The 18,349-nt window shown below is 44.0% G+C and overlaps 1 protein-coding gene across 6 annotated transcripts in view; it reads right to left on the bottom strand.

Annotated features, from left to right (window-relative positions):
• The window catches only part of TDRD9 (tudor domain containing 9), a 124,104-nt gene that overhangs the window by 44,542 nt on the left and 61,213 nt on the right, over positions 1-18,349 (bottom strand). For 5 of the 6 annotated variants that reach the window (XM_510193.9, XM_016926799.4, XM_016926800.4 and 2 more), the window contains 11 exons: positions 16,782-16,846; positions 13,624-13,678; positions 13,398-13,482; positions 12,201-12,258; positions 9,301-9,405; positions 3,700-3,797; positions 2,642-2,773; positions 1,461-1,626; positions 1,306-1,369; positions 1,170-1,233; positions 811-855 (listed from right to left, as the gene is read on the bottom strand). In XM_510193.9, coding sequence (XP_510193.3) covers positions 811-855; positions 1,170-1,233; positions 1,306-1,369; positions 1,461-1,626; positions 2,642-2,773; positions 3,700-3,797; positions 9,301-9,405; positions 12,201-12,258; positions 13,398-13,482; positions 13,624-13,678; positions 16,782-16,846 — 937 coding nt within the window. The remainder of the gene's footprint in view (positions 1-810; positions 856-1,169; positions 1,234-1,305; positions 1,370-1,460; positions 1,627-2,641; positions 2,774-3,699; positions 3,798-9,300; positions 9,406-12,200; positions 12,259-13,397; positions 13,483-13,623; positions 13,679-16,781; positions 16,847-18,349) is intronic. The other variant, XM_016926801.4, reaches the window with a different exon arrangement.

Here is an 18,349-nt window from a genome sequence, read left to right as displayed (position 1 = left end):
AAGGTCAGGAGATCGAGACCACCCTAGCTAACACAGTGAAACCCCATCTCTACTAAAAAATACAAAAAAAGTAGCTGGGTGTGGTGGCAGGCACCTGTGGTCCCAGCTGCTCGGGAGGCTGAGGCAGGAGAATGGTGTTAGCCCAGGAGGCAGAGCTTGCAGTGAGCCAAGATCGTGCCACTGCACTCCAGCCTGGGTGACAGACTGAGACTCCGTCTCAAAAAAAAAAAAGACTTTAAACACCTAACTCATATATGTATTGGTAGAGATATATCTAAGCACAGCAAATCTCCACACAGAAACGGCAGACCTGTAAACAGTCTGTTGAACCAAATAAGTTTAGAAGAACAGCAAAGCCTGACCAAAAAAAAAAAACAATAAAATGGAGGGTAACAGATTACATTTCTTTTAAGCCCGTTATCTAAAAGAGCTGAAAACAGAAACAGCAGCCACATGGCCCTCAATTTTGAACTGACACGTCCAACCCAGTACCCACAGCTATGAAATACAGCCAAAGAGGCTGCAGACACCATGGCAAGATCAGTACAATGTGGAGCCATGAAACAAGCAGCACAGCTCCATCACAGGCCTGAGAGCAAGCGGCCTCCTGAGAAGCGATGGAAGCAAAAGGACCAGTCTGCGGAGATTATGGCCTGCCACTCTTGGGACAGCCGTGCGAGCACTGACAGTGACCTCGACTCCAGCCGCAGGTGGCACCATCATGATTCACACGCTATGACTGTGCCAAGACAGAGTCCTTCTCTCATTACTCCCAGCCATCTAGAAAGCAGCAGGAAAGGGCTCACCAACCTTCGGGTACCGCAGCTCCCCTGTCTGTCTGCAAGCCTTCCATGTCTGAAAATAAAGGATCCAAACTTTCAAAATAATGTGTTGGCTCACTGAATTTTTTTTAAGTACAATTTCAACAAACCTGAAAATTTACAACATAAAAATTTACAAATTTAATTTTTTCAATCAATTTCATAAAATTGGACTTCCATCTCACTCACTTCTTCCAGCACGGTTAATTTAACACTGGACACCAATAACCCTGATAATACTTTCACTAGATAAAACATTGTCTGTCTCTACCTCATACGTTTGTGGTATGAAAATGTACTAACAATCTGTGGTAGCTGCTTTCATGGTTTACACAACAGAAAACTTACTTTAAATGCCTCAACAAGTGCAATACAGTCACTCTTGCTACTGCCAGAGAAATTCACTTTGTTCCTATAAACAGATAACAGTGTCATTCAATACCATTAAAATACAGTGACACTTTAAAATATGAATGTTCAGTACCTATATCCATCGAGATGCTGCCGGAAAGGCATTGCAAAAAAATTCTTCAAAGAAAGAGCTGCCGCTAACCATAAAAAATAAACAAGAAGAATGTAAGATTGTGAGAGTGGTGTTATATAAACTTCCCATTAGCATTTATTTGTTCTCACACTTACCTATAATAAGACATTCATCTAGACATCCAAATACATGTCCAAGGACTATGAGTTTACCAAGTTGCTGATTTACAGGAAGTTGGGCTAAAACTCTTCCTAAGAAGGTCAATTCACCATCATGGGGGTTTTCATCTTCTCTCTGCCCACTCACTGCAAGTGCTCCAACCTTTATAAAATAAAATTAGTGTTATTATCAAGCACTGACTTACTCATACTTCTTCCCCTTAAGGTGGAGAGTCCAAAACAGGAAACAAAGACCGAATTTTGGTGAATAACGTTCTAAGTCAATTTATGAAAGGTTGATATGCTACCAAAAAAAACTTTTTAAATTTTCCCTTGAAACTTAGAACACATTTTACTTTTTTTTTTAAAAGTATGATCCTGGGAGGTAACACTAAAGGACTTTCACAGAATTCTACTCACCTCACTCTTGAACAAATATGGCATGCACAGTACTAAGTGAAGGATCTCCCAGCTGTCACTGTCAACAAAACCTTACTGAACTATGTATGGGGAAAAACTTCCTTAACTTGACACAGTGTATTTCATAGAAAACCAAGGAGGTATCATATTTAAAGGCAGCCAAGTGTGGTGGCTCACACCTCAGTCTCAGCTACTTGGGAGGCCACAGTGGGAGGGTCACTTGAGCCCAGTGTTTGAGGCTGCAGTAAGCCATGATTGCATCACTGCGCTCCAGCCTAGGCAACAGAGCAAGACCCAGCTAATCAATCAATCAATCATAATAAAGAAGGTAAAACACCAGAGGCATCCTCAACTTCGAAGGTCAGAAGCAGAACGTCCACAGCCCCAGCACAGTATGTACACTAGGATACAGCTTGTACCAAGGCCTCGGTTACAAGTTCAAAGAGCAGAGTGTGAGTCAGGTGTGCAGTCAAAGAATCCCAAGTAGGAAGAGCAGGGTTTCCAGGAATGGATGAAGAAAGCCAGAAGGAGGCTGAGGAACAGAGTTAGCGGGAAAGTGAGGCAGGAGGAACAGAGTTAGCGGGAAAGTGAGGCAGGAGGAACAGAGTTAGCGGGAAAGTGAGGCAGGAGGAACAGAGTTAGCGGGAAAGTGAGGCAGGAGGAACAGAGTTAGCGGGAAAGTGAGGCACAGACTGAGGGAGCCACAGTAGAACACAGCTCTACAGATGCCAACAGTACTAACCATCAGGCAGTCCTACCTCCTTTAGTAGAAGGATGGTGCGCTCAATGTCACTCAGACCAGGCGGGGAAAGGGCAGTGGCCAGCAGAGCTCTCGGCTCACCCATGTCGAGTAATTTCACTTTCAAGATCGTGCTTCCTAATGGACAACGCTGAAAAGAAACAAGCCTGAGATTAGAAATAATAACATAACTAAATCAGTTAGCCGATTCACATAACCAGTGCTTCAGAGGGAAAGAGGAGGAGAGAAGGAGAGGAGAGAAGAAAGAAAAATGGAGAGGACTGAGGGAGGGAGAGAAGAGAAGGGAGAGAGAAGGAGAAAGAACAGGAGAGAAAGAGATGGAAAAATAAAAAGATGGGGAGAGAGAAGGAAGAAAAAAGAGAAGGAAAAGAGGGACTGAAAAGTGGGAGAGCAAGAAAGCAGGGAGAGGGAAAGAAGAAAAAAGAGAAGGAGGACAAAGGAAGGGGAGAGACACAGAAAAGAGGAAGGAAAAAAAGCTGATCCCACAATTACTCATTATAAAGGGACATAGAAAACAGCAGCATTTAAAGACAATCCTATTATAGAGCCCATAGATACCAGAAAACATCCTCTCATTAAAACTGTAAAATGTGGGTAACGCCCTAGACAGTAGCCTGATGCGTAATCAATAGTGAGCCCAGATTGTGAGTGAGGGGGAATGTGGCAAGACAAGGATTTTTCTGGAATCAAAATTAGATGACACTAGAAATTATATCACTTAGACTATTTGGCAAAACTATCTACAAAAAATTAACTTTGACACTTTGGGAGGCCAAGGCGGGGGGATCATGAGGTCAGGAGTTCGAGATCAGTCTGGCCAACACAGTGAAACCCCGTCTCTACTAAAAATACAAAAAATTAGCTGGGCGTGGTGGTGTGTGCCTGTAATCCCAGCTACTTGGGAGGCTGAGGCAGCAGAATCGCGTAAACCCGGGAGGCAGATTGCAGTGAGCCAAGATCATGCCAGTGCACTCCAGTCCAGACAACAGTGCAAGACTCCGTCTCATAAATAAATAAATAAATAAATAAACTTTGACAATGACCAAAGTGAATTACCAACATCTCAGGAACAACATGATCAGGGATGGAGTTGTCCCAGAAATCCTTGTGTACCAGCCGGTAACAGTACCCTCTAGACACTCGTCCAGCACGGCCTTCAAAGGAGAGATGTGCAAACAGTGTTTGGCATTAATTACTTTAACATCAGCATGAAGGTATCTTTTTAAACAGTCATTACATATTAATTAAGCAAAGCCTTAAGTATCTTCCACCAGACTATGTCAGTAAAAACTTTAGAATACATTAGTGTATTCTTAATAAGTTATTATTTTAAACATTATTCTAAATAAGAATGACTATCCTAAAAAATTAGAATAAATAGAACAAGACTAAATGCTGACTTCTATTCAGTGACCAATATTATAAAATCCAATGCATACTTCTGAAGAAAACAACCTTGGCCCAATATGCAACAGAAACCAAGTACACCCTTCTTGAAAATGCACAGTACATAACAGAAAGTCACGAGGTTGGCGACAGGCCCTACGATGCCATCGAGGAGCTGTCTCAGCACCCTGTGCTTCCCACAGCTCCTTGCCCCACTGCAAAGCACCCTCCCAGCTGTCAGCCACACCACATTACGTGACCGAGTGAGGAACAAGCAGAAGGTTCAGAACCAAGGCTGGCCCACGGAGACCATGACACAAACTACTACTCTCTTGTGACTCTATCACCTATGAAGTAGCAACTCTTTTATCCTAACACATAATAAAATTGTCCAAGGAGAGAGAGTGAAGGGAGGGGTAGGAGGGAGTCTTAAAATGCAGCTTTAAAAGAAATGGGGCAACCCAAAAAGCATTCTTTCCCCACCTATGGGGATCTGGATCCTAACAAAAGATATCTATCTAGAAGGGTGAAGGCCTCTTGGCAATGTTTTCTTTAACCTATGATGTAGGTCAAGAGGGGTGAACCAATGTTTTGTTTCTGACTGATTATGGATGAACAAAGAGGTACTATTAAAATTTTTTATCTAAATCTACCCTTTGTCTTTTGTTTATTAAGGCATAAGATAGATGCTAAAACAGACCAAGTTGTTTTTTTCTCCTACTAATAAAAATAAAAAATCCCAACACAAAGAGGTCCCCGCTACTCTAACCCTTATAAAAAAATAACTTACAGTCCTTGTTCCCACCTGACAAAACTCACTGTCTCAATCTCTTGGCTCAAGAGATTGAGCCAATCTCAATCTCTTCCCAGGGAGATCTGAGACCAAATAAACACATTTACAATGGTGACAAAGTGACATCAATGCCTAAGGTTTTGGTCAACCTCTTAATCTTGACAGGTGGACCAAAAGGGAAAGTTGTTAAATTAAGTTTAGCCTACACCTGTAATCCCAGCACTTTGGGAGGCCGAGGCGGGCAGATCACGAGGTAAAGAGATGGAGACCATCCTGGCCAACATGGTGAAACCCTGTCTCTACTAAAAATACAAAAATTAGACAGGCATAGGGGTGCGCGCCTGTAGTCCCAGCTACCTGGGAGGCTGAAGCAGAGAACTGCTTGAACCTGGGAGGTGGAGACTGCAGTGAGCCGAGATCACGCCACTGCACTCCAGCCTGGCAATAGATCAAGACTCTGTCTCAAAAAAAAAAAAAAAAAAAAGAAAAGAAAAGAAAAAAGGTTAGCCTAAAGATGCCTCCTTACATATTTTAAGTTCAGCCTAAAAGTCTCTCTGCATACAGTAAACTATAACCTAACTAGATATGTAAAAAGACTATAACCCGCTCTTATGCCAATCACCGGGTTTCAGCCAATCAAAGGCAACCAACTGCTCAAACCACATTCAAAGAGGACCAATGCCCAGGTGTAGTCAATTCGGCCATTTCTGTACCTCACTTCCGTTTTCTACACATCACTTTCCTTTTTCTGTTCATAAATCTTCCTTGACCACGCAACAGCACCAGAGTCTCTCTAAACCTCTTCCAGTTCAGGGGCAGACCAATTTGCAAACTCTTCTTTAAAACTCTGTTAAATTTAATTTGTCTAAAATTTTTTTCTTTTTTTTTTTTGAAACAGCGTCTCACTCTGTCACCCAGGCTGGAGTGCAGTGGCGCAATCATGGCTCAACTGCATTGACCTCCCAGGCTCAATCTATCCTCCCACCTCACCCTACTGAGTAGCTGGGAGTACAGGCGCATGCCATCATGGTTGGCTAATTTTTGTATTTTTTATAGAGATAGGGTTTTGCCATGTTGCCCAAGCTGATCTCGAACTCCTGGGCTCAAGCAGTCTGCCCACCTCACCCTCCCAAAGTGCTGGGATTACAGGCATGAGCCACTGTGTCTGGCCAAAATTTTTCTTTTAACAGTGGTGCTGGCAAAGATACGGAAAAAACAGATCTCACACATTGCTCATGGAATGTAAAATGACACAGCCACCATGGAAAGAGTTTACAGTAGTTCCTTATAAAACTAAACATAGGCCGGGCACAGTGGCTCATGCCTGTAATCCCAGCACTTTGGGAAGCCGAGGCAGGCAGATCACGAGGTCAAGAGATGGAGACTGTCCTGGCCAACATGGTGAAACCCCATCTCTACTAAAAATACAAAAATTAGCTGGGCGTGGTGGGGCATGCCTGTAGTCCCAGCTACTCGGGAGGCTGAGGCAGGAGAATTGCTTAAACCCAGAAGGTGAAGGTTGCAGTGAGCCGAGATCACGCCGTTGCACTCCAGCCCAGCGACAGAGTGAGACTCCGCGTCAAAACAAAACAAAAGAAACTAAACATAGATTTACCACATGACCCAGTAACTATATTCCTGGGTTTTTATACCAGAGAAATGAAAACTTATGGCCACACAAAAACCTGTACATGAATATTCACAGCTGTTTTATTTACACGGCAAGAATTGGAAAAACCTCAAATGTCCTTAAACAGGTAAATGTTCAGTGGAGTACTACTTAGTAATAAAAAGGAATGAGCCACTGCTACGTGCAGCTTGTATTGGCTTAGATGGCTCCTAAGAACACTATGGTAAGTGGAAAAAGCTAATTTCAAAAGGTTACATACTGTATGATTCCATTTACCTAACATCCCGGAAATTACGAAGCTGCAGAGATGAAGACGGGTCACCAGTTGACAGACAGAGTGTTAGGGGCAGGTATGGCTGCAAGGGGGCAGCACAGGGCCACCCCTGCATAGCAGTGGGACAGGACAGTTCTGTGCTCTGATCATAGTAGTGGTTACACAAACTTACACATGGGATCAAACTGCACAGAACCATACAGACAGTACAGGTAAAACTGTGAAACAAGGTGTATAGTCTAACAGTGTTACACTATGTCAAGTTCCTGGTTGACTGTACTTATAAAGATGTCCTACTCCAGGGGAAGATAAGAGAAGGATTCAAAGGATTCTATGTGCTATTTTTGCAATATCTTACAGAGGAAGAAATTTTATAATAAATATCTAATTATAGAAATTTTGAATATACAAAAAGGTAGACAAAACTCCTATAATCCCAAGACTGACCCAAAGATAATCACTTTTAACATTTTTGTATATTTATTTCTAGTCACTTTTTATTGAGGTTTTTGGTTTTTTTGAGACACAGTCTTGCTCTGTTGCCCAGGCTGGAGTGCAGTGGCGTGATCTAGGCTCACTGCAACCTCCACCTCCCAGGTTCAAGCAATTCTCGTAACTCAGCCTCCCAAGTAGTTGGGATTACAGGTGTGTGCCACCACACTCAGCAAATTTTTGTATTTTTAGTAGAGACAGGGTTTCACCATGTTGGCCAGGCTGGTCTTGAACTCCTGACCTCAAATGATCCACCGGCCTCAGCCTCCCGAAGTGCTGGGATTACAGGCACAAGCCACCACACCCAGCTATTTCTAGTCATTTTTTAAGCATAGTTTTTTAGAAAGTTTGAGGGGAGAGGTGGTTAAACATAGTGAGGTGTTTACAGTTTAATATCCTTTTTTCTCTTAACTTTATAACAATACTTAAGTTTTTTCCAAAGTGATGAGAACCTCTGTGACTTTTTTTTTTTTTTTTTTTTTTTTGAGACGGGGCTCTCACTCTGTCACCGAGGCTGGAGTACAGTGTGTGTGATCTCGGCTCACTTCAACCTCCACCTCCCAGGCTCAAGTGATCCTCCCACTTCACTCTCCGGAGTAGCTGGGACCACAGGTATGAGCCACCACACCCAGCTAATTTTTTGTGTTTTTGGTAGAGACAGAGTTTTGCCATGTTGTCCAGGCTGGTCTCGAACTCCTAAGCTCAGGCATCTACCCGCCTCAGTCTCCCAAAGTGCTGGGATTACAGGTGTAAGTCACCGCACCTGGCCTCTGTGACCCTATTTTAACAGCTGCTTAGTCATTCTCTTAACCCCTCTCTAGGCAAGTCATTTCAGGAGAGGTGATATAACAAAAAGGTTAAGAATGTAGACCAAAGCCAGATTTCTGGGTTCAAACCTCATTCCCACCACTTCCTACTATAACCTTGAGCAAGTTACTATTTCTGTGCCTCTCAGCTAGCCGCTTCACTAAGAAATGGGAAATCTTAATTAACACACCATGTACGAAGTACCTCACAGGGTTGTTAGGAAGATTAAGTGAGTTAATAAATACTTAGAAGAATGTCTGGCATATGGTAAATATTCAATCAATGTTGCCTTTATTATTTTGGGGGGTGTATTTAGTATTTTAGTATTCTTGAAATGGTCTTTTATCTACCCTTCCCAAAAGGTTTTCTAAAAAACAAACAAAAAAATAAGCCACTTCTCAGTCTGCACTGAGAATGCTGTCCTGTAAAATCAGTTCTTGCCACAGGTGATCTTAACCTGTCCCAGGTATGTCATGAATATACCTCCACTGTAGTTGAAGCATCCCAAGACCCCAAAAGTGACCCCACACACCCTCATCTCTGCCCAGTGACACATGTGGCTGATGCAGCAAATCCAGAACTCTCTGCAGAACCACTTTAGGAAAACTAACCCTAGGAAGATCAAAGTTAAACAGAAATCAAATCATCAAAAATTACTGAAGTGATCCACTTGGTGTCCATAGTTCTTCACCAATAATTTTTTAACTTTAAGAAAAAAACATAGTGTCAGGATGATGGGGTTTATCCGTTATGTACAAAGACCTCATACATTAGAAGAGAGGAGAAGCATGGATTTAAATGGACACTCTGACAATATGAGAAGCCATTGCTAAAAACTTAAAACTCGTTCCAAGAAAGGAAATATCTAAGTAAAAAGTGCAAAAAATGAATTTTTTAGAAAAGCATCTGAATGGCCGGGCACGGTGGCTCACGCCTGTAATCCCAGCACTTTGGGAGGCTGAAGCGGGTGGATCACAAAGTCAGGAGATCAAGACCATCCTGGCTAACACGGCGAAACTCCGTCTCTACTAAAAAATACAAAAAATCAGCCGGGCGTGGTGGCAGGCGCCTGTAGTCCCAGCAACTCAGGAGGCTGAGGCAGGAGAATGGCAAGAACCCGGGAGGCGGAGCTTGCAGTGAGCCGAGATCGCGCCACTGCCCTCCAGCCTGGGCGACAGAGCAAGACTCCGTCTCAGAGAAAAAAAAAAAAAAGCACCTGAATGTGCCACTGTGTCACCAATGACTCATTATTGTGCTTTAACACAAATGTCTTACCTTTTCTCTGATTACAGCTGGTTTTAGAGGCCCAACTCAATCGCAGACTCTGATAATTTGTATCTTCATCACAGACCAAAGTTCTAGTCAAACAAAAATCTATAACTGCCATTTAAAAAAAAAGGACTGTAAACACCATGCTAATAAGAGATCATTGCATAATAAATCACAATGCATAGTGATAAAGCCATTTGAAACATGCAGCCTTAAGAATTAGTGAACAGGCAGAAACACGCACCGACCACTCCCGCCCAGGATGGGGAGTTGCTGGTCCCATCCTTTCTTGCTGAGTACAGAGAGTCTCTAGGTGTAAAGAATGCATAACCCGTAAGACCCAACGTGTCATAAGAAGGCCTACCTGGACTGCACCCGAAAGAGTAACGTTCTCCAAAAGAGCATCATTACAACAGCAGTACAGAAGAGCAGCTGATGCAAGGGACTGCCAGAATTCAAATCCCGCGTCTGTGTGTGCCTGTGGGTGGATCTGGGTGTCTGGGTATGTGTGTGTCTGGATGGGTGTGTGTATCTGTGCATCTGTATGTGTGGGTGGGTGGGTGTAAGTGTGCATGTGGGTGTGCCTGGCTGGATAAGCTGCCGAGTGTCTCTGCGCTTTAGTATCCTCATCTGTGGCCTGCCTCCTCCCCTCCACCACACCTTTCCCCCTCACACAGGCAAAGCACTGGGGATCTCCCATCAGCAACACTCACTCCCTTGGGCCACCCCTTCACTTACTGCCCCATTTCCTCTGCTCCCCTACAGCAAAACACCTGTGGAGTGTTGTGTGCCGCCACCGGTTCTTTGTTCATTTCTTCCCATCCTTTCTTGAGCCCACTCCAAGCAGACGCTTGCTTCCACCAAAGCTGCTCTTGTCAAGGTCACTGACAACAGCCCCGTTGGGAGGTCCTCCTTGACCCGCCATGGGCATCTGATGCACTCCTCCACTCCGTCCCCTCAAGACCCTTTCCCACTGGGTGTCTAGGCCTCTGTGTTCACTGGCTTTCTCCCCACTGCCCTGGAGGCCCCTCTGCTCTTACTGCCCACCTTTAAACACCGGGGCCACCCTCCCTCTGTGCACTCCCAGAAGAGCTTGGCCAGGTTCCTGCCTTCCAACGCCAGTCACGGGCTGACGCCCCCGCCAGCTGCTCCCTGGCCCTGGTCTCCAGGCTCACACAGCCAGATGCTTCCATGACACCTCCACTTGAACATCTAGCACGTCTCAGCCCGAATCCCAGCTCCTCACCTGCCCCACCCTGCTCCTTCCACAGCCTTCACCATCTCGCAGGAGCCTCTATCCTCCCAGTCTCTCAGGCCACATGTCTAGAGGCCAACCAAATGTGTCTCTCACAATTTCTCTATCAGAGACCTCAGCACATCCTCCCCAGCTCTGCCTTCAGAATCTCCCTGGGATCTACCCCCACCTCCTGTCCCCTACCGTTGCTGTCCTTTTCTAAGCACCACCCATTGTCGCCTAGATTCTTGTGACACCCTCCTAAGTCTCTTCCTTTTCTCTCCTTTGCCTCATTCTAGTCTATTCCCAGAGAAATCCTGTTAAGTGAACTTCAGGTTATGTCATTTCTGTTTTCAAAACCTACCAACGATTTTCCATCTTGCCCAGCACAGCAAGGTTGTACCAGGTCCTATGGGCCCTGCATGGCCCCTGCTACCCCCAGGCCTCTCTTCTGGCTCGTTTCCCCTTCGTTCACACTGGTCCAGCTGCCCTGGCCTCCTTGCTTGATGGTGCTGTTTCACAACCATCAAGCACACTCTTGCCTTCTCCTACCCTAAACACTCTTTTGCCAGGTATGGACCCGACTCCCTCCCTAACCTCCTTCAAGATGTGACTTGTCACATTCCCTGGTCACTCCACCTGCAATCTCAATGGTGCTTCCCTAACACTCCCTACCCAATAACCCCTTTTTCTTCATACACTCACCATCATGTAACTTACTCCATATCTGTACTTATCTACCCACCCCGAATGTGTCATGAGAACAAAGGCTTTTTGTCTATTTTGCTGCTATTTCGCTGGTACAAAGACAAAACACCTGCTCATTATCATCTGCCCTGGTTTACCCATTCCAGCCACACTGGCCGTGTGCTGCTCCTCAAACCCGTTCCCCACACCCCAGCCACCTTTTTGCATAGCTCGCTCCTCATTTAATCCAGGTCTCTATTAAAATGTCACTTCCTCAAAGAGGTAATTCCTATCTGAAAGATCCTATCTGAAAGATCATTTTTCCCAATAACTGTACCCCTTCCCCTGATTTATTTTCCTACACAACATTGACCTGTACCTGAAATTATAAAACCTTTTTACCTGCTAAGCATCTCTCTCTCCCACCAGAACGTAGCAGCCATGAGGACTGGACTTTGTCTTACGCACCACTGTACTGCCAGCACTGAGAACAGTGCCCGACACATGTGTTAGGTTTTCAAATATAAATTAATGAATTTAGAAAACTCATTGATGAAGCAATCTCACAAAGTAATCACAGACACATATGTGGAAGATGAGATGACAAAGTGGGCTGCTCCAGAGTTGACATGGTGTCCTGCCAAGCAACCTTCAGAGCTGAGATGGCCTGAGCTCCTCCCCACATCTGCCTCCCTCCAGTCACAGAACTCCACCTGGCAGCCCCAAGCTGTTTCCCACAAGGCCCAGTGGAACACCCCAGACACTTGCGACGAGCCGGCTTGCCCTAAAGCATGAAATAGGTACACTCAGGGGCGGAGCTGGTGAACTGAGAGTACGGGAGAAACGACGAAACCTACTTTTCTCGATCCTGTGTCCAAACAGGAGGAGATGGGAAGCAAGAGAAGACAATTCCTCAGTGAGGTGAGTAAGCCAATAAATACGGCGCTACAGCTAACGCCAGGAGGTAAACGGAGAAGTATCTTACCATATTTGACATCTGGAACTGTGACAGAACTCTCTGCAATATTGGTGGACAGAATAATCTGTTAAACATCAAAGAAAAAAGCTGACATTCCTACTATATTCCCAACATCATTAGGCAAAGTTCACAAAAATGCAAAAATTATTTTAAAGCTTCTGAATGTAAATACTGAACTCAGGTTTCAAAATTAGCCATTTTTCTATTTTATACACATCACAATTGATCAAGAAGCCCCTGATGAATGGAAACCAGCCACATACAACACAGCAAAGGCTTAAACACAGGCAGACAAGACACGGGCAAAGGGAGCTATTCCTGACTTCTGGTGTGGTAACTTTGGTGGGGTGGAGAGGGGTCCTGGAATTGCCCAGGGGCACAACCAGGTTTCTAGAAGAAGGGTTGTCGCCTGTACTTGCCCTAGAATACCACCCAAGGCTGCTCCTAGAGATTCCAAAGCAATCAAGGGGGGCGAGGTTGTCAGCTCAGGCCCCCTGATCACCTCAAGCAGCTCTAGAAGGGTCTTGTTAAAACAACTCCATCATTCACACATAATCTGAGATAAAGAAATCCTCCTGAAGCAGGACCTAGAATATGGCTTCTAACCAGAGTCACCAGAGTGGTTTCAAGGACACGAGAACAGTCCCAAAGTTAAAGAAATGCTAAAGAAGAATTAAAAGGCATCAGAATTCCTGAATTGAGAAAACAAAAAATCTTAGCTTTTAGCAAACTGATTTACAAAATAAAACACAAAACTAAACAACATACTTGGCTCATTAGGTAAATATTTGTTTAAGTGAGTAACCACTAACTACAGAACACACTGCTGAAATGTGATTTTTTTTTCTTTTTTGTTTTGAGACAGTCTTGTTCTGTCACCCAGGCTGGAGTGCACCAGTGTGATCTCGGGTCACTGCAGCCTCCACCTCCCAGGCACAAGTCTCCCACCTCAGCCTCCCAAGTAGCTGGGACTACAGGTGCATGCCACTGCACTCAGGTAATTTTTATATTTTTTGTAGAGATGGGGTTTCGCCATGAGGCTGGTCTCAAATTCCTGAGCTCAAATGATTCACCCACCTCAGCCTCTCACAGTGCTGGAAACACACGCATGAGCCACGACACCCAGAAAATATTTTTCATGAGTAGAGTCTCTAAGGAAAATTTACCTAAAGTGCTTAGAACTTGTCTTCCCAGTTTTCCTACCTTTCTGTACCCAGGGACTGGACTTAAAAAGACATTATTCTGTTCTTCTAAAGCCACACTTGAATGGAGTGGATAGACCTGCAACCTAAGAAATTACTAAAATAAAATCTCCATAAAGAATAGATATACATGAGATACAAAAATAAATACTGAGATAATTAAAACTATTTAAGGCAGAAACAATGCAATGGCTTAGAAGAATACAGCTGTATCATTTTCAACATACCTTTTATGAACCAGGCTTGTGAGAAGTTCATGCATATAATTTATTTCACCCAGACCTAGGGAAGAAAAAAGTGGAGGAGGGAAATAAACATGTTTGTATTTACTGCTAGAAACCAACCTTTAAATTAAAATGGCATATCTTTCAAAGAAGGCCCTACCAATTTATTTGACTTCTTTATCCTCTTTGCCTAAATATGCCAGAAACACAAGTAAAAGTACACAGTGACATTGATTAGTAGTAACTCAAAAATATAGGGAAAACCCCTATTATTCCAGTTTTCCTTTACACAGCAGTGACTCCCTGTGGGTGTTAGCTATATGAGTAATTTTTGTATTCCTTTTTTACCCCAAGATTTTATAAATTTTCTATAATGAGCATGCAAAATCTTTACAATCAAAAAATAACATTTGTAAAGTTTTGGTCATGAGGATGTGCTAAACCATTTCCATCAGGCCTCTGTCCTGTTTGCTGAAAGCTAAGCTAGCAGGTGCTTTTGCCTCATCCTGATTCTCAAATCTGAGTCTGTTATGGGTTGAACTGTGTCCCCTAAAAAGATGTATTGAAGTCCTAACCCCAGAATCCGGAAGGTGGTGTTATTTGGAAATAGAGTCATTGCAGATGTAATTAGTTAAGATGAAGTTATACTGGAATGGGGTGAGCCTTTAATCCAAAATGACTGGTATCCATACAAGAAGGGAAGAGGCACAAACAGAGAATGCCATGTGACAACAGAGACAGGAGTGATGTAGCCACAGGTCAAGGAGCACTAGGGACTGACGGCCACTACCAGGAGCTGGAAAGAGGAAGAGGCTCAGAAAGAGCATGGCCCTGCTGACAACTCGATTTTGAACATCTAGCCTCCAAAACAGGGAGAGAATAAATGACTGTTCTTTTAAGACATTTAGCTTGTGGCACTTTGTTACAGCAGCCCTGGAAAACTACTATAGAACTGTTCACAAAAGATCAATTGACACATAAACATCTATCAAACTTGAATTTACATAAACATATTAAAAGGACAGTAACCCTAAATGTAAAATATCACTTATAGATATTTTCTTCAGGCAATGTTTAGCAGGTAAAAAGTATTTACCAGCCAGGAGCAGTGGCTCACACCTGCAATCCCAACACTTTGGGAGGCTGAGGCAGGTGGATCACTTCATGGAGATCACTTGAGCCTAGCAGTTCGAGACTAGCCTGTGCAAGCTAGTTAAACCGTCTCCACAAAAAGATACCAAAAAAAAAAATTTGGCCAGGCATGGGGGTGCATGCCTGCAGTCCCAGCTACTTGGGAGGCTGAGGTGGAAATATCACTTCAGCCCAGAAGGTAGAGGCTGCAGTGATCGGGGTCACACCACTGTACTCCAGCCTGGGGAACACAGCAAGACCCTTTCTTAAAAAATAAATAAAATAGAGTATTTATCTCATGTTAGGTATTCTTTTTTTTCTTTTTTTTTTTTGAGATGGAGTCTCGCTCTTTCTCCCAGGCTGGAGTGCAGTGGCGTGATCTCGGCTCACTGCAAGCTCCGCCTCCCAGGTTCATGCCATTCTCCTGCCTCAGCCTCCCGAATAGCTGGGACCACAGGTGCCCGCCACCATGCCCGGCTAATTTTTTTTGTATTTTCAGTAAAGATGAGGTTTCACCATGTTAGCCAGGATGGTCTCGATCTCCTGACCTCGTGATCCGCCCACCTCAGCCTCCCAAAGTGCTGGGATTCCAGGCATGAGCCCCCACGCCCGTCCGTGTTAGGTGTTCTTAAGCCTCGGCCTCCCAAAGTGCTGGGATTCCAGGCGTGAGCACTGTGCCCGGCCCATGTTAGGCGTTCTTAAGCCAGTATCAACATGGCTCTACTTGGGTGATGTTTTCCCCTTAATACAATATGATGCGCACAGAAGTCATCTGATAAATATTCACCAAGGCACATGCAACACCACCCCACTGTCAGCTCATGGTTGTTCCCTGCATGTAAACAAATCCTTATCAGCTAAGCAAAACATGACAAAAGTTTGAAACTCATATGTTGCATTCCAAAATTAAGTAAGCTACTTTCATTGCATGTTTTTCATTCTCCATTATTATAAGAACAAATCTGTTTATGCTCTATATATTACAACAGAAAATATTTGAATTATTGTCATAATGTTTCATCAAGCTATACCACTTGAATTAAACATCAAGTAATTTTGAAAAAGTACAATTTTACATAAATTCATCTTTTCAGAAAGGTATTTTAAAAGTCTGTTTTCTCAAACACTGAGAAGGGAACTCAAGGATTACCCTGATGATTCTCATGGTATTATAATAACAGTGTGTTTTACTATTACTAAATAAGCTTTCAATGCAAACTGATGACAGTTACCTCACATTTATAATGATATATGTAAAATGCAAATTTCACAAAGCCAAATATTTTACTGGAAATTTCGAAGGTGGCAAAACTGCCTTCAAAAAGTTGAACTCTAGACAAGCATGGTGACGCCCGTCTGTAATCCCAGCTACTTCAGAGGCTGAGGCAGGAGAATCACTTGAACCCAAGAGGCAGAGGTTGCAGTGAGCTAAGATTTTGCCACTGTACCCCTGCCTGGGCAACAGAGTGAGACTCTGTCTCCAAAAAAAAAAAAAATTGAACTCTTAATTATTAATAAGAAATCTTTTTTAGAAATACTATGGTTGGCCGGGCACAGTGGCTCACATCTGTAATTCCAACACTTTGGGAGGCCACAGCGGGCAGATCACAAGGTCAAGAGATCGAGACCATCCTGGCCAACATGGTGAAAGCTCATCTCTACTAAAAATACAAAAATAAGCCGGGCGTGGTGGCATGCACCTGTAGTCCCAGCTACTCGGGAAGCTGAGGCAGGAGAATCACTGGAACTGGGGAGGCAGAGGTTGCAGTGAGCCAAGATCGTGCCACTGCACTCCAGCCTGGCAACAGAGCAAGACTCCATCTAGAAAAAGGAAAAGGAAAAGGAAAAAAAAAGAAATGCAAGGGTTACAATAAAAAGCCAAACTGAAAGTTACATTTGTTCACATACTCAAAGTGTAAAAAGAATAAAGTCCTATGGAGAATACCATCTTTCATAATCTGTGTTAGGCACAAACTTAGCCTCTCTCCAGAGTATTATGATTCCAAGTCACAAAATTATGATGTTCTTACCTGGCAAAAACACCAACACACTGCTTCGCTCCAACACAAACTGGGCCCCCGACCAAGCCTTGTTCCTGTTAAAAATGTGATATGCACAAATATTAATGAAGGCTAATAACAGCTATTGCTTCTCTAAAATCCTAATATTACAGGCTTTTAATCCTGAAAGGCTCTTACAGGTCATCCAATGTAATGTTCTTTATTTTACATAAGAAAACACGAAGCCCAAAAAGATGAGAAAACATCCAAGGCCCCATGGTCATTCAGGGGACTTAAGCCTTTTGACTCCCAATACTTTCTCCTATCAAAACTTACTATCTGCAGAAGTTTTCCTTGAAATTTAGTTATTGTAATCAAGAACTTCAAAGTAAAAAACATTTAAAATAACTACAAGCAAAATTTACATGTTCAGGAGTCCAAACTATTAGAAAGGATTTGTACAGACCAAAATCTCAAATCATCTACTCGCCTCCTTGCTATTGTCAATATATTTACTTTTGTGTGAATTTAGAACTTTCATTCTTCCATGAACCTGTGAGCCCTTCCTACATGCCAGGCCCTCCTCTGTATAAGATACAGCAGTAACAAGAAGACAAGCTCCTTGCTCTTTGGAGCTTACATTCTAACTGGAGAGACAGATAGGAAACAAGAAAACAGACAAGGCACCTTCAATTTAGCAATAAGACCTAAAGAGACACACAGGGAAACACAGTAAGCAGTGCTAAGGGAGGTGCATGTATGGAGTGCTCTCAGGAGGGCTGGCTGGGAAGGGCCTCTCTGGGGAAGTAATGGGAGCTGAGGAGGGAGCCATGGAAAAGCCATGCAGTGGCAATCCAGGCAATGCCTGGGAACAGTCACTACAAAGGAGAAAGGGGTGTGAGGGGTAAACCAGTCACTGCAGCACAGGCAGCTCAGCATCCATGGTCACTGCTCCTGCTGCTCCTCCATCTCTCCCTATGAGTGTGAGCCACACCTATGACCTCAGGCGGCAGCCACTACCATGAAAAACACAGCCTTGGTTTGTAGATGGGCCTGCATGGGATGCTGGCAACAACCAGGGGCGAACATCTGCTGCATCACAGCCCCACCCAGAGGAGAGGCTCACACACAGTGAGTGGGGAAGGGAGCTCTTCCCAGTTAGCAGAGGTGAGGCAGTCCATCTGGTGGTACCGCTTCGGGTGGAAGGAGACATGGCCATGAGGTTGGGTTCACCCCAATCAACAGGCAGAGGCTAATAGCTTGGTCAGCTGGTCAGGGATGTGGAAATGGCAAGACTGATAATAAGGAGATCTGATGGAGAGGTACCAAGAAATGCCCATAAGGCAGCCACAGTGGAGGAGGCTTTCAGTCACCAGATGGGCAAGAGGCCCTGCCTGTGGACGTGACCCAGCCTCCTTCTCCAGTCCCTCCAGGGTTGGAAAACGCACAGAGTGGACGGGTAGCAGGGATGAAGGCTTACACACAAACTCAACACCATGCACTTTCCTGAGATGAGACTCATCCGGCTGCTACCACTGCTGGATGCCAACCACACAACAGCAAGGGCCAGTGCCAAGTCCCAAATATGGCACCATTGG

This window comes from Pan troglodytes, chromosome 15, assembly GCF_028858775.2.
Source record: "Pan troglodytes isolate AG18354 chromosome 15, NHGRI_mPanTro3-v2.0_pri, whole genome shotgun sequence".
NCBI lineage: Eukaryota > Metazoa > Chordata > Mammalia > Primates > Hominidae > Pan > Pan troglodytes.
The sequence above is the reverse complement of the archived record's forward strand: the minus strand, read 5'-3'. Positions and strand labels throughout refer to the sequence as shown.